This window comes from Crinia signifera, chromosome 6 (genome assembly GCF_055691185.1).
Source record: "Crinia signifera chromosome 6, ASM5569118v1, whole genome shotgun sequence".
NCBI lineage: Eukaryota > Metazoa > Chordata > Amphibia > Anura > Myobatrachidae > Crinia > Crinia signifera.
Genome location: NC_139222.1, coordinates 289937592 through 289952975, shown reverse-complemented (window position 1 = coordinate 289952975; position 15384 = coordinate 289937592). Strand labels below are relative to the sequence as shown.

At 48.4% G+C, this 15384-nt stretch overlaps 1 protein-coding gene across 2 annotated transcripts in view; it reads right to left on the bottom strand.

The window, feature by feature from the left end:
• LOC146009479 (pancreatic triacylglycerol lipase-like) overlaps positions 1–14128 on the bottom strand; it is a 34387-nt gene extending 20259 nt beyond the window's left edge. The window contains exons 1-4 of one of the 2 annotated variants that reach the window (XM_083149903.1): positions 11774–14128; positions 7842–7890; positions 6906–7060; positions 4122–4247 (exon numbers count right to left, since the gene is read on the bottom strand). In XM_083149903.1, the coding sequence (XP_083006029.1) occupies positions 4122–4247; positions 6906–7060; positions 7842–7890 (330 nt within the window). In that variant the 5' untranslated portion in view covers positions 11774–14128. Of the gene's footprint in view, positions 1–4121; positions 4248–6905; positions 7061–7841; positions 8113–11773 lie in introns of those variants that run through there. The other variant, XM_083149902.1, reaches the window with a different exon arrangement.
• Between the last annotated feature and the right edge of the window lie 1256 nt (positions 14129–15384).

Genomic DNA, 15384 nt, shown 5'->3' with positions numbered 1-15384 from the left:
GTGTCCTGCGCTGTATACATGCCCAGTATAGTATACGGATAGGCTGTCTGTGTCCTGCGCTGTATACATGCCCAGTACAGTATACGGATAGGCTGTATGTGTCCTGCGCTGTATACATGCCCAGTATAGTATATGGATAGGCTGTCTGTGTCCTGCGCTGTATACATGCCCAGTATAGTATACGGATAGGCTGTCTGTGTCCTGCGCTCTATACATGCCCAGTACAGTACACGGATAGGCTGTCTGTGTCCTGCACTGTATATATGCCCAGTATAGTATACGGATAGGCTGTCTGTGTCCTGCGCTGTATACATGTCCAGTACACTATACGGATAGGCTGTCTGTGTCCTGCGCTGTATACATGCCCAGTACAGTATACAGATAGGCTGTCTGTGTCCTGCACTGTATACATGCCCAGTATAGTATACGGATAGGCTGTCTGTGTCCTGCGCTGTATACATGTCCAGTACAGTATATGGATAGGCTGTCTGTGTCCTGCGCTGTATACATGTCCAGTATAGTATACGGATAGGCTGCCTGTGTCCTGCGCTGTATACATGCCCAGTATAGTATACGGATAGGCTGTCTGTGTCCTGCGCTGTATACATGACCAGTATAGTATACGGATAGGCTGTCTGTGTCCTGCACTGTATACATGCCCAGTACAGTATACGGATAGGCTGCCTGTGTCCTGCACTGTATACATGCCCAGTACAGTACACGGATAGGCTGTCTGTGTCCTGCACTGTATACATGCCCAGTACAGTATACGGATAGGCTGCCTGTGTCCTGCACTGTATACATGCCCAGTACAGTATACGGATAGGCTGCCTGTGTCCTGCACTGTATATATGCCCAGTACAGTATACGGATAGGCTGTATACATGCCCAGTATAGTATACGGATAGGCTGTCTGTGTCCTGCGCTGTATACATGCCCAGTACAGTATATGGATAGGCTGTCTGTGTCCTGCGCTGTATACATGCCCAGTATAGTATACGGATAGGCTGTCTGTGTCCTGCACTGTATACATGCCCAGTACAGTATACGGATAGGCTGTCTGTGTCCTGCGCTGTATACATGCCCAGTACAGTATACGGATAGGCTGTCTGTGTCCTGCACTGTATACATGCCCAGTACAGTACACGGATAGGCTGTCTGTGTCCTGCGCTGTATACATGCCCAGTATAGTATATGGATAGGCTGTGTGTGTCCTGCGCTGTATACATGCCCAGTATATTATACAGATAGGCTGTCTGTGTCCTGCGCTGTATACATGCCCAGTATAGTATACGGATAGGCGGTCTGTGTCCTGCGCTGTATACATGTCCAGTATAGTATACGGATAGGCTGTCTGTGTCCTGCGCTGTATACATGTCCAGTATAGTATACGGATAGGCTGTATGTGTCCTGCGCTGTATACATGCCCAGTATAGTATACGGATAGGCTGTCTGTGTCCTGCACTGTATACATGCCCAGTATAGTATACGGATAGGCTGTCTGTGTCCTGCACTGTATACATGCCCAGTACAGTACACGGATAGGCTGTCTGTGTCCTGCGCTGTATACATGCCCAGTATAGTATATGGATAGGCTGTCTGTGTCCTGCGCTGTATACATGCCCAGTATAGTATACGGATAGGCTGTCTGTGTCCTGCGCTCTATACATGCCCAGTACAGTATACGGATAGGCTGTCTGTGTCCTGCGCTCTATACATGTCCAGTACAGTATACGGATAGGCTGCCTGTGTCCTGCACTGTATACATGCCCAGTATAGTATACGGATAGGCTGTCTGTGTCCTGCACTGTATACATGCCCAGTACAGTACACGGATAGGCTGTCTGTGTCCTGCGCTGTATACATGCCCAGTATAGTATATGGATAGGCTGTCTGTGTCCTGCGCTGTATACATGCCCAGTATAGTATACGGATAGGCTGTCTGTGTCCTGCGCTCTATACATGCCCAGTACAGTATACGGATAGGCTGTCTGTGTCCTGCGCTGTATACATGTCCAGTACAGTATACGGATAGGCTGTCTGTGTCCTGCGCTGTATACATGCCCAGTATAGTATACGGATAGGCTGTCTGTGTCCTGCGCTGTATACATGCCCAGTATAGTATACGGATAGGCTGCCTGTGTCCTGCGCTGTATACATGCCCAGTATAGTATACGGATAGGCTGTCTGTGTCCTGCGCTGTATACATGCCCAGTACAGTATACGGATAGGCTGTCTGTGTCCTGCGCTGTATACATACCCAGTATAGTATACGGATAGGCTGTCTGTGTCCTGCGCTGTATACATGCCCAGTATAGTATACGGATAGGCTGCCTGTGTCCTGCGCTGTATACATGCCCTGTATTGTATACGGATAGGTTGCCTGTGTCCTGCGCTGTATACATGCCCAGTATAGTATACGGATAGGCTGTCTGTGTCCTGCGCTGTATACATGCCCAGTATAGTATACGGATAGGCTGTCTGTGTCCTGCACTGTATACATGCCCAGTATAGTATACGGATAGGCTGCCTGTGTCCTGCGCTGTATACATGCCCTGTATTGTATACGGATAGGCTGTCTGTGTCCTGCGCTGTATACATGCCCAGTATAGTATACGGATAGGCTGCCTGTGTCCTGCGCTGTATACATGCCCAGTATAGTATACGGATAGGCTGCCTGTGTCCTGCGCTGTATACATGCTTAGTACAGTACACGGATAGGCTGTCTGTGTCCTGCGCTGTATACATGCCCAGTATAGTATATGGATAGGCTGCCTGTGTCCTGCGCTGTATACATGCCCAGTATAGTATATGGATAGGCTGTCTGTGTCCTGCACTGTATACATGCCCAGTACAGTATACGGATAGGCTGTCTGTGTCCTGCGCTGTATACATGCCCAGTATAGTATACGGATAGGCTGCCTGTGTCCTGCGCTGTATACATGCTCAGTATAGTATACGGATAGGCTGTCTGTGTCCTGCGCTCTATACATGCCCAGTACAGTATACGGATAGGCTGTCTGTGTCCTGCGCTGTATACATACCCAGTATAGTATACGGATAGGCTGTCTGTGTCCTGCACTGTATACATGCCCAGTATAGTATACGGATAGGCTGTCTGTGTCCTGCGCTGTATACATGCCCAGTATAGTATATGGATAGGCTGTCTGTGTCCTGCGCTGTATACATGCCCAGTATAGTATATGGATAGGCTGCCTGTGTCCTGCGCTGTATACATGCCCAGTACAGTATACGGATAGGCTGCCTGTGTCCTGCACTGTATACATGTCCAGTATAGTATACGGATAGGCTGTCTGTGTCCTGCGCTGTATACATGCCCAGTACAGTATATGGATAGGCTGTCTGTGTCCTGCGCTGTATACATGCCCAGTATAGTATATGGATAGGCTGTCGGTGTCCTGCGCTGTATACATGCCCAGTATAGTATACGGATAGGCTGTCTGTGTCCTGCGCTGTATACATGTCCAGTATAGTATACGGATAGGCTGCCTGTGTCCTGCACTGTATACATGCCCAGTATAGTATACGGATAGGCTGTCTGTGTCCTGCGCTGTATACATGCCCAGTATAGTATACGGATAGGCTGCCTGTGTCCTGTACTGTATACATGCCCAGTATTGTGCCTGTGTTCTGCTGTTTCTGTCTATCCATCCCAGGCGAGTGACTGCTGCTATATATACTGTAAAGCAGGGGTTCCCAATCTTTTTTGATTCACGGCACCCTAGAAAATCAGACTTTTTTTCACGGCACCCCTAGGTCAATTTTTTTTTATTTTGATTGGGTTTATATGCGATTCTTAGTGGCAGTTATGTGGTAAAGGGCAGGATTTGCTTCTGTTGGTACACATTCTATGATTGCCAACTACCAGCACTGGTTTTGCTCATAAATAATTAACCACTAATAATTTGAGTTGGTCCTAGACCACCAAGCCGTGGCACCCCTACATGTGTCCTGAGGCACCCCAGGGAGCCACGGCACACAGTTTGGGAACCACTGCTGTAAAGTGAGGCAACAGTGAGTACAGTACAATAATCCTATTCGCACCTGAAGACAACGAAAGATAAAACCCCCACAGTCTTTCAGGAGGATGACCTTCATACCTTGCATATGTCAGATAACCAGGCGGCCGTTCCACTGTCAGTAAATCCGTGGATAATGAAGCGCGTTTTTTTGGCCTTGCTGAAATTGGATGAGGTGATGGTGGTAGGGGTAATGGCGCTGATCACCTGGTAGGAGAGAAACAGGGTTAAGGAAATACTGTATACCTACGAGATCATCTACCGATCTTCCAATCCACCCTGAACTCTACTTGTCTTACCTCTCCATCCCTGACCTCTTCACCCTTGACCTCTCCTCATCTTAGCTGTTCACCTCAATGAGTGCTGGAACAATTTGTAATTCTGTCCTTCATCCGTACACATAGCCAGACATGCAATATCTCAACTGCCAGCATCACAAGCACCAGAAAGGACTACTGTAACCTCCTCCTGTCTGGAGGCATCCCAAGCACCAGATGGACTACTGTAACCTCCTCCTGTCTGGTGGCATCCCAAGCACTGGGATGGACTACTGTATACAGGGCCGTCTTAACAATCTACTGGGCCCCTGGGCAAAATAATTTTTAGGGCCCCCCTCCACCCACCTATGTGCAGCAGCAGAGGAGGGCTGGGAGTTGTGTGGCGGGGATCCGGGCAGCAGCTGTCAGCGGCATCTGTCGAGGCGACTCATCGGTGGCGGCGGTGATCCAGGCAGCGGGGGGGGGGGGGGGCTGGGAGCTTGATGTAGCGGTGTGTGGTGGGGATCCAGGCAGCAGCTGTCAGCGTTGTCCGTCCAGGCAGCTCGCTCAGACCTTGCTGTAGCGCTATTTGCTGCCGGGCAGGAAGCGCTGCAGATTGTGAAAAGACTGGCCGGACACTGATTGGCTGAGCGTCCGGCCAATCAACGTCCGGCCAGCATTTTCAGAATCAGCAGCGCTTCCCGCCCGGCGGCAAATAGCGCTACAGCAAGGTCTGAGTCACCACTGCCTGTATGGACAACGCTGACAGCTGCTGCCCGGAGCATCCCCGACATATGCCGCCCAGATTGCTACATCAAGATCCCAGCCCCCCGCTGCCTGGATCACCGCCGCCACCGCTGAGTCGCCGCTGACAGCCGCTGACCGCATCCCAGCCGCCCACCGCCATTCCCAAGAGCAGTGCCGTCTTCCCCAGTGGGCTGGGCCCCTACAATCCTTGGGCCCCCGGGCAACTGCCCATTCAGCCCAATGGGAAAGATGGCCCTGACTGTATACCTCCTCCTATCTGGTGTCATCCCAAGCACTGGGATGGACTACTGTATACCTCCTCCTATCTGGTGTCATCCCAAGCACCGGGATGGACTACTGTAACCTCCTCCTATGTGGCAGCATCCCAAGCACTGGGATGGACTACTGTAACCATCTCCTATGTGGTGGCATCCCAAGCACCGGTATTGACTACTGTAACCTCCTCCTATCTGGTGGCATCCCAAGCACGGGGATGGACTACTGTAACCTCCTCCTATCTGGTGGCATCCCAAGCACCGGGATGCACTACTGTAAACTCCTCCTAACTGGTGGCATCCCAAGAACTGGGAGGGACTACTGTATCCTCCTCCTGTCTGGTGGCATCCCAAGCACCGGGATGGATTACTGTAACCTCCTCCTATGTGGCATCATCCCAAGGACCGGGATGGACTACTGTAACCTCCTCCTATCTGGTGGCATCCCAAGCACTGGGAGGGACTACTGTATCCTCCTCCTGTCTGGTGGCATCCCAAGCACCGGGATGGATTACTGTAACCTCCTCCTATGTGGCATCATCCCAAGGACCGGGATGGATTACTGTAACCTCCTCCTATGTGGCATCATCCCAAGGACCGGGATGGACTACTGTAACATCCTCCTATTTGGTGGCATCCCAAGCACTGGGAGGGACTACTGTATCCTCCTCCTGTCTGGTGGCATCTCAAGCACCGGGATGGATTACTGTAACCTCCTCCTATGTGGCATCATCCCAAGCACCGGGATGAACTACTGTAACCTCCTCCTATCTGGTGGCATCCCAAGCACGAGGATGTACTACTTTAACCTCCTATCTGGTGGCATCCCAAGCACCGGGATTGACTACTGTAACCTCCTCCTATGTGGCAGCATCACAAGCCCCAGGATGGACTACTGTAACCTCCTCTTATCTAGTAGTATCCCAAGCACTGGGAGGGACTACTGTAACCTCCTCCTGTCTGGTGGCATCCCAAGCACCGGGATGGATTACTGTAACCTCCTCCTATGTGGCATCATCCCAAGCACCGGGATGGACTACTGTAACCTCCTCCTATCTGGTGGCATTCCAAGCACCGGGATGGACTACTGTAACCTCCTCTTATCTAGTAGTATCCCAAGCACCGGGGTGAACTACTGTAATGTCCTCCTATCTGGTGGCATCCCAAGTGCTGGGATGGACTAATGTAACCTCCTCCTATCTGGTGGCATCCCCAGCATCGGGATGGACTACTGTAACCTCCTCCTATGTGGTGTGTCACCCTGCCCACACCCCTCACACCGCCATACCACCAAACCCTGTCATGGAGGAAAAGTTGGTTGGGTGATGATGTGATATATGGTGACTTGTAGTATCATAGCCACGCCCCCTGCTTTACAGTGCCAGTAATGTGGGCAGTGATCACGCCACCACGCTATTCCAGGAACCACCACCCCTGCTGCGTGACCCGGCTGTTCCCTCCCAGAAGGAGCAGTCATGATGTCAGCTAGCAAGGTGGGCAGCGTGATTCCGAGAGATCCCCTGCATTGGACTAGAAGACCCCTAAATACACAAACCCCCCAATACCTGGATCCCGGGGAGTCTCACCTGGTAGCTGTTCTGGTTGCTCCTGGTGTACAGTAGGAAACGAGTGTTGATCTTCTCAGGAGTCCATGGCAGCTTTGCAAAGGGTCGTTCTACGGTTCCTGCCCAGGGCTTGGCGTCGGTAAAGCAGCCGACTCGGTTATAGCAAACCTCGGCGCCTGCGGATCAGACAGGTGACATTATCATCATCATTGAGCCGGACCTGGTTCCAAAAATACAGGGGACAAATATCTGGGGGTCGGGCTCAATGAGCCCGGGGCTGTTTATGCTCAGGAGAGGGGACCTCACACCATTTAAAAAAAAAAGAATTTGCCTGTCAGAACCTGGTCTGCGCGTGTGGCGATTTTCCAGTTTCCGCATCTCATCAATATGCGATTTGTATACTTTATAATGGGAAAACATCTGGATGCGAGTTTCGGCGGTACTAAAAATCGCACCTTCAGCCAATTTCTGCCGTTTTTGGCGAAAAAGTCGCACAAATCAAATTTTCACGTCTCATTAAATATCAGCCAGATCAGCGATAATACAGCGATTGGGGACACAAATGCATAAATAATTAATTATCATTTACACCCTAATGTCCGCATATATTTAGTAATGGACCATTTATTGTCAGAAGCGCAATGAGCGCACATTCAGGTTCCGATCAGATCCCTCAGTCCAATGGCGTCACTAATGGGGACAGCGGAGCTTTGGAACATCGCTGAATTGCTCCGGTAGTTGGGTAGACGCCACCACTTATATCGCGTTGGATTCTTAAATGCTGGTGGCCAATAGATAATGAATAGGTCCACATTACCCGGTTCTGGAGGGTGACCTAGTACTACATCCAAGACCATTCAGCTACAGTGGCAGCGCCATCCTCTCTGTGACCCACTGCTGGTTACTTTACATAGGAAGATTGCACCGTAAGCTGTACAATAATACTCAGTACTGTACCTTGCACAGCAGCGAGGAGGAAGATCCCAAAGGTCCAGACAAACAACATCTGCAGGAAACAGAAAGGATGCAAAGTGTTACCCAGTAACACAATAACAGTAACACAACACAGGGGCTTATTCATCAAGGGTGAGCAGTGTATGGGTCCAATAGCACATCACACAGGCTATAGGGTACACAGTGATACATCACACTGACTATAGGGTACACAGTGATACGTCACACTGACTATAGGGTACACACGGTGATACGTCACACTGACTATAGGGTACACGGTGATACGTCACACTGACTATAGGGTACACACGGTGATACATCACACTGACTATAGGGTACACACGGTGATACGTCACACTGACTATAGGGTACACACGGTGAAACGTCACACTGACTATAGGGTACACACGGTGATACGTCACACTGACTATAGGGTACACGGTGATACATCACACTGACTATAGGGTACACACGGTGATACGTCACACTGACTATAGGGTACACACGGTGATACGTCACACTGACTATAGGGTACACACGGTGATACGTCACACTGACTATAGGGTACACACGGTGATACGTCACACTGACTATAGGGTACACACGGTGATACGTCACACTGACTATAGGGTACACACGGCGATACGTCACACTGACTATAGGGTACACCAAGGGATACGTCACAATGACTATAGGGTACACACGGTGATACGTCACACTGACTATAGGGTACACATGGTGATACGTCACACTGACTATAGGGTACACAGTGATATGTCACACTGACTATAGGGTACACACAGTGATACGTCACACTGACTATAGAGTACATGGTAATACGTCACACTGACTATAGGGTACACAGTGATACGTCACACTGACTATAGGGTACACGGTGATACGTCACACTGACTATAGGGTACACACAGTGATACCTCACACTGACTATAGGGTACACAGTGATACGTCACACTGACTATAGGGTACACAGTGATACGTCACACTGACTATAGGGTACACGGTGATACGTCTCACTGACTATAGGGTACACACAGTGATACGTCACACTGACTATAGGGTACACAGTGATACGTCACACTGACTATAGGGTACACACAGTGATACGTCACACTGACTATAGGGTACACAGTGATACGTCACACTGACTATAGGGTACACAGTGATACAGTACGTCACACTGACTATAGGGTACACGCGGTGATACATCACACTGACTATAGGGTACACAGTGATACGTCACACTGACTATAGGGTACACAGTGATACGTCACACTGACTATAGGGTACACACAGTGATACGTCACACTGACTATAGGGTACACACGGCGATACGTCACACTGACTATAGGGTACACACGGTGATACGTCACACTGACTATAGGGTACACAGTGATACGTCACACTGACTATAGGGTACACAGTGATACGTCACACTGACTATAGGGTACACCCAGGGATACGTCACACTGACTATAGGGTACACACAGTGATACGTCACACTGACTATAGGGTACACAGTGATACGTCACACTGACTATAGGGTACACACAGTGATACGTCACACTGACTATAGGGTACACACGGCGATACGTCACACTGACTATAGGGTACACACGGCGATACGTCACACTGACTATAGGGTACACACGGCGATACGTCACACTGACTATAGGGTACACACGGTGATACGTCACACTGACTATAGGGTACACAGTGATACGTCACACTGACTATAGGGTACACACGGTGATACGTCACACTGACTATAGGGTACACACGGTGATACGTCACACTGACTATAGGGTACACACGGTGATACGTCACACTGACTATAGGGTACACACGGTGATACGTCACACTGACTATAGGGTACACACGGTGATACGTCACACTGACTATAGGGTACACACGGTGATACGTCACACTGACTATAGGGTACACGGTGATACGTCACACTGACTATAGGGTACACACGGTGATACGTCACACTGACTATAAGGTACACAGTGATACGTCACACTGACTATAGGGTACACAGTGATACGTCACACTGACTATAGGGTACACAGTGATACGTCACACTGACTATAGGGTACACACAGTGATACGTCACACTGACTATAGGGTACACACAGTGATACGTCACACTGACTATAGGGTACACACGGTGATACGTCACACTGACTATAGGGTACACACGGCGATACGTCACACTGACTATAGGGTACACACGGTGATACGTCACACTGACTATAGGGTACACAGTGATACGTCACACTGACTATAGGGTACACAGTGATACGTCACACTGACTATAGGGTACACACAGTGATACGTCACACTGACTATAGGGTACACAGGGTGATACGTCACACTGACTATAGGGTACACACGGTGATACGTCACACTGACTATAGGGAACACGGTGATACGTCACACTGACTATAGGGTACACACGGTGATACGTCACACTGACTATAGGGTACACACGGTGATACGTCACACTGACTATAGGGTACACACGGTGATACGTCACACTGACTATAGGGTACACACGGTGATACGTACACTGACTATAGGGTACACGGTGATACGTCACACTGACTATAGGATACACACAGTGATACGTCACACTGACTATAGGGTACACAGTGATACGTCACACTGACTATAGGGTACACGGTGATACGTCACACTGACTATAGGGTACACACGGTGATACGTCACACTGACTATAGGGTACACACGGTGATACGTCACACTGACTATAGGGTACACACGGTGATACGTCACACTGACTATAGGGTACACACGGTGATACGTCACACTGACTATAGGGTACACAGTGATACGTCACACTGACTATAGGGTACACACGGTGATACGTACACTGACTATAGGGTACACACGGTGATACGTACACTGACTATAGGGTACACACGGTGATACGTCACACTGACTATAGGGTACACACGGTGATACGTCACACTGACTATAGGGTACACACGGTGATACGTACACTGACTATAGGGTACACACGGTGATACGTCACACTGACTATAGGGTACACACGGTGATACGTCACACTGACTATAGGGTACACGGTGATACGTCACACTGACTATAGGGTACACAGGGTGATACGTCACACTGACTATAGGGTACACAGTGATACGTCACACTGACTATAGGGTACACGGTGATACGTCACACTGACTATAGGGTACACACGGTGATACGTCACACTGACTATAGGGTACACACAGTGATACGTCACACTGACTATAGGGTACACCCAGGGATACGTCACACTGACTATAGGGTACACACAGTGATATGTCACACTGACTATAGGGTACACCCAGGGATACGTCACACTGACTATAGGGTACACACGGTGATACGTCACACTGACTATAGGGTACACATGGTGATACGTCACACTGACTATAGGGTACACAGTGATACGTCACACTGACTATAGGGTACACAGTGATACGTCACACTGACTATAGGGTACACATGGTGATACGTCACACTGACTATAGGGTACACATGGTGATACGTCACACTGACTATAGGGTACACAGTGATACGTCACACTGACTATAGGGTACACACAGTGATACGTCACACTGACTATAGGGTACACACGGTGATACGTCACACTGACTATAGGGTACACATGGTGATACGTCACACTGACTATAGGGTACACAGTGATACGTCACACTGACTATAGGGTACACAGTGATACGTCACACTGACTATAGGGTACACAGTGATACGTCACACTGACTATAGGGTACATATGGTGATACATCACACTGACTATAGGGTACACAGTGATACGCCACACTGACTATAGGGTACACGGTGATACGTCACACTGACTATAGGGTACACACACTGACCTTTATCCCGTAGACTCGCTGTCAGCTACACAATACTGAGGACACTGTATGGTATATATAGACCTATAGGTAGGAGGAGTCAGGCTGTATTCTGCATAGTGACCTTGAAATTAATTAATAATTAAGAGCATTTATCCTATATTGCTATTAATGTATGTTTGTTGTTACTGCGGCAGGTGTTATATAAGTGTTCTGTGTGTTACCTGCAGACTATGGGGCGTGGGAATCGCCAGCTCTAGCCCACAGAATATTATTATGTGTCAGTAATATGGTGGCAGAACATACGTGGGCACCGATGTAATAACACAGCAATACATACAATACAGTGGGAGAACGGCTACATGGAGGCTGGGTATATAACCAAGTGACAGGGAACTAGAGTTAGATTTGGGTGGGGTGTTCTAACTGAAATCTAATTAATAAAGCAGTCAGTATTTACCCTGCACAGAAACAAAATAACTCCCCCAAATCTAACTATCTGTGCACATGTTACATCTGCCCCACCTGCTGTGCAGCATGGTTTTGTCTATCTGCAAAAGTTGCAGTCTTGCAAACAGGTCTGAATAAGGACCATGGTCACACAATAGTAACCCAAATTTTAGAAAATGCCACACAGTAGCGCAACGTTATTTACATTACACCACACAGTAGTATATTACAGTCTTATTACCTCACACAAGATCGTCTATCATTCACATTACATTACACAGTAGTTTCCCTTATTCATGTTGCATCACACAGTAGTGACTCTTATTCATGTTACACCCCACAGTAGTGCCTCTTACTCATGTTTTATCACACAGTAGTTTCTCTTATTCATGTTACGAAGTCAGACAATACTGTTCCTCATTCTTATTTTTTGCACACAGTAGTGTCCCTCCTTCACATTACACCACACAGTATTGCCCCTCATTCACTTTACGTCAGAGAAGAGTCCCTTATTCCCCCCACTTCACATAGTAGTGCCCTTCATTCATGATACATCATACTGTAATGTCCCTTATTCACATTACGTCACACAATAGTGCCCTTTTTTTCATATAACGTCTCACAAGTGTCCCTTATTCATGTTAGGTCACATAATATTGACCCTTATTCATGTTATGTTACACAGAAATGTCACTTATTCACATTACATCATACAGCAGTGCCGCTTATTCAATTTACGTAACACAATAGTGTCCCTTATTAATATTCTATAACACAGTAGTGTCCTTCATTCGTGTTGCATCACAAAGTAGGGCCATTTATTCATTTTAGGTCACACTGTAGTGCCCCTTATTCATGTTACATCAGACGGTTGTGTCCCTTATTCCCATTTTGTCACCGAGAAATGCTCCTTATTCATGTTATGTAATACAGTCAGGCCCTTTATTCATGTTATGTCACATAGAATTGCCCCTTATACATCACACATTAGTGTACCTCACTCCATCTTGTTGCTGCATCCAGTTGTGTACATACAGAGCTGTAATATCAGCACACTCACATGGGGAGAAGTGTACTGATAATGTAGCGGGTGTCCTCGCCAAAGACAAGGGGGGGGGGGTGCTTAGCACAGATGTGGACAGTCTTATGGCCATGCTATGGGAGTGTAACAGGTGAATAGTTGTGCACACAGACAATCTCTTCTTGTATATAGTTTCAGGCCACAAATTCGCAGCAGCCGGCTCTCAGTTAAACCACTAGAGTGAATCCCCTCAAAATAATGTGATTGTTGTGCGAATGGATGTGTACAGCTACACACCCACTCACAGATGTGCAAATATGTCCGAAACTCATCGTAACAGGCTCAACATCTATGTACCAGTCAGCACAGGAACCGTGTTGCCCTGGACATACTTGCAGTGCGATGGAAAAAGGCATATCCAGCCTGGAGCTGACATCACACACCCTCCCCTAACACTCTCAGGCACACCTAGCATTTTTATGGACACTCCCAATGTTTTCTTAGGCACGCCTACATTTTTCATGACACACCCATTAAATGCCCGGGTACCATCCCCCAGACTCCTACTTCCTGTCAATAACCTTGTGAATGGCATGCGTATTACAAAAAAGTAACGGGATCCCATTGCACATGTGTACTATAGACCGTATGCATGCGCAATGTATCGATAATCGGCAGCCATGCAAATTCACGGCCGTGCATTAAGGTCTGAACTACCCGCATAGTGAGATACATAAAAGCTTCATTTATTATCCACATGAGTAGTGGGAGATAATACTAAATAAAAATGGGGAACAATGGGCAATAAGTCCGCAAATGTACAGGGACTGGATTCCTACTGAAAGGCCAACCAGAGACTGGATTTCTAGTGAAAGGCCAATCAGAGACTGGATTCCTAGTGAAAGGCCAACCAGGGACTGGATTCCTACTGAAAGGCCAACCAGAGACTTGATTCCTAGTGGAAGGCCAACCAGAGACTGGATTCCTAATGGAAGGCCAATCCGGGACTGGATTCCTACTGGAAGGCCAATTAGGGACTGGATTCCTAGGGAAAGGCCAACCAGAGACCGGATTCCTAGTGAAAGACCAACCAGGGACTGGATTCCTACTGGGAGGCCAACCAGGGACTGGATTCCTACTGAAAGACAACCAGAGACAGGATTCCTAGTGAAAGGCCAACCAAAGACTGGATTCCTAGTGAAAGGCCAACCAGAGACTGGATTCCTAGTGGAAGGCCAATCAGGGACTGGATTCCAATTGGAAGACCAATCAGGGACTGGATTCCTAGTGGAAGGCCAATCAGGGACTGGGATGCCTAGTGGAAGGCCAATCAGAGACTGGATTCCTAGTGGAAGGCCAATCAGGAACTGGATTCCTATTCAAAGGCCAATCAGAGACTGGATTCCTAGTGGAAGGCCAACCAGAGACTGGATTTCTAGTGAATGGCCAACCAGAGACTGGATTCCTAGTGGAAGGCCAATCAGGGATTGGATTCCAATTGGAAGACCAATCAGGGACTGGATTCCTAGTGGAAGGCCAATCAGGGACTGAATTCCTAGTGGAAGGCCAATCAGGGACTGGAATGCCTACTGGACGGCCAATCAGGGACTGGGATACCTAGTGGACGGCCAATCAGGGACTGGGATGCATAGTGGAAGGCCAATCAGAGACTGGATTCCTAGTGGAAGGCTAATCAGAGACTGGATTCCTAGTGGAAGGCTAATCAGAGACTGGATTCCTAGTGGAAGGCCAATCAGAGACTGGATTCCTAGTGGAAGGCCAATCAGAGAATGGATTCCTAGTGGAAGGCCAATGAGAGACTGGATTCCTAGTGGAAGGCCAATCAGGGACTGGATTCCAATTGGAAGACCAATCAGGGACTGGATTCCTAGTGGAAGGCCAATCAGGGACTGGATTCCTAGTGGAAGGCCAATCAGGAACTGGATTTCTATTCAAAGGCCAATCAGAGACTGGATTCCTAGTGGAAGGCCAACCAGAGACTGGATTTCTAGTGAATGGCCAACCAGAGACTGGATTCCTAGTGGAAGGCCAATCAGGGATTGGATTCCAATTGGAAGACCAATCAGGGACTGGATTCCTAGTGGAAGGCCAATCAGGGACTGAATTCCTAGTGGAAGGCCAATCAGGGACTGGAATGCCT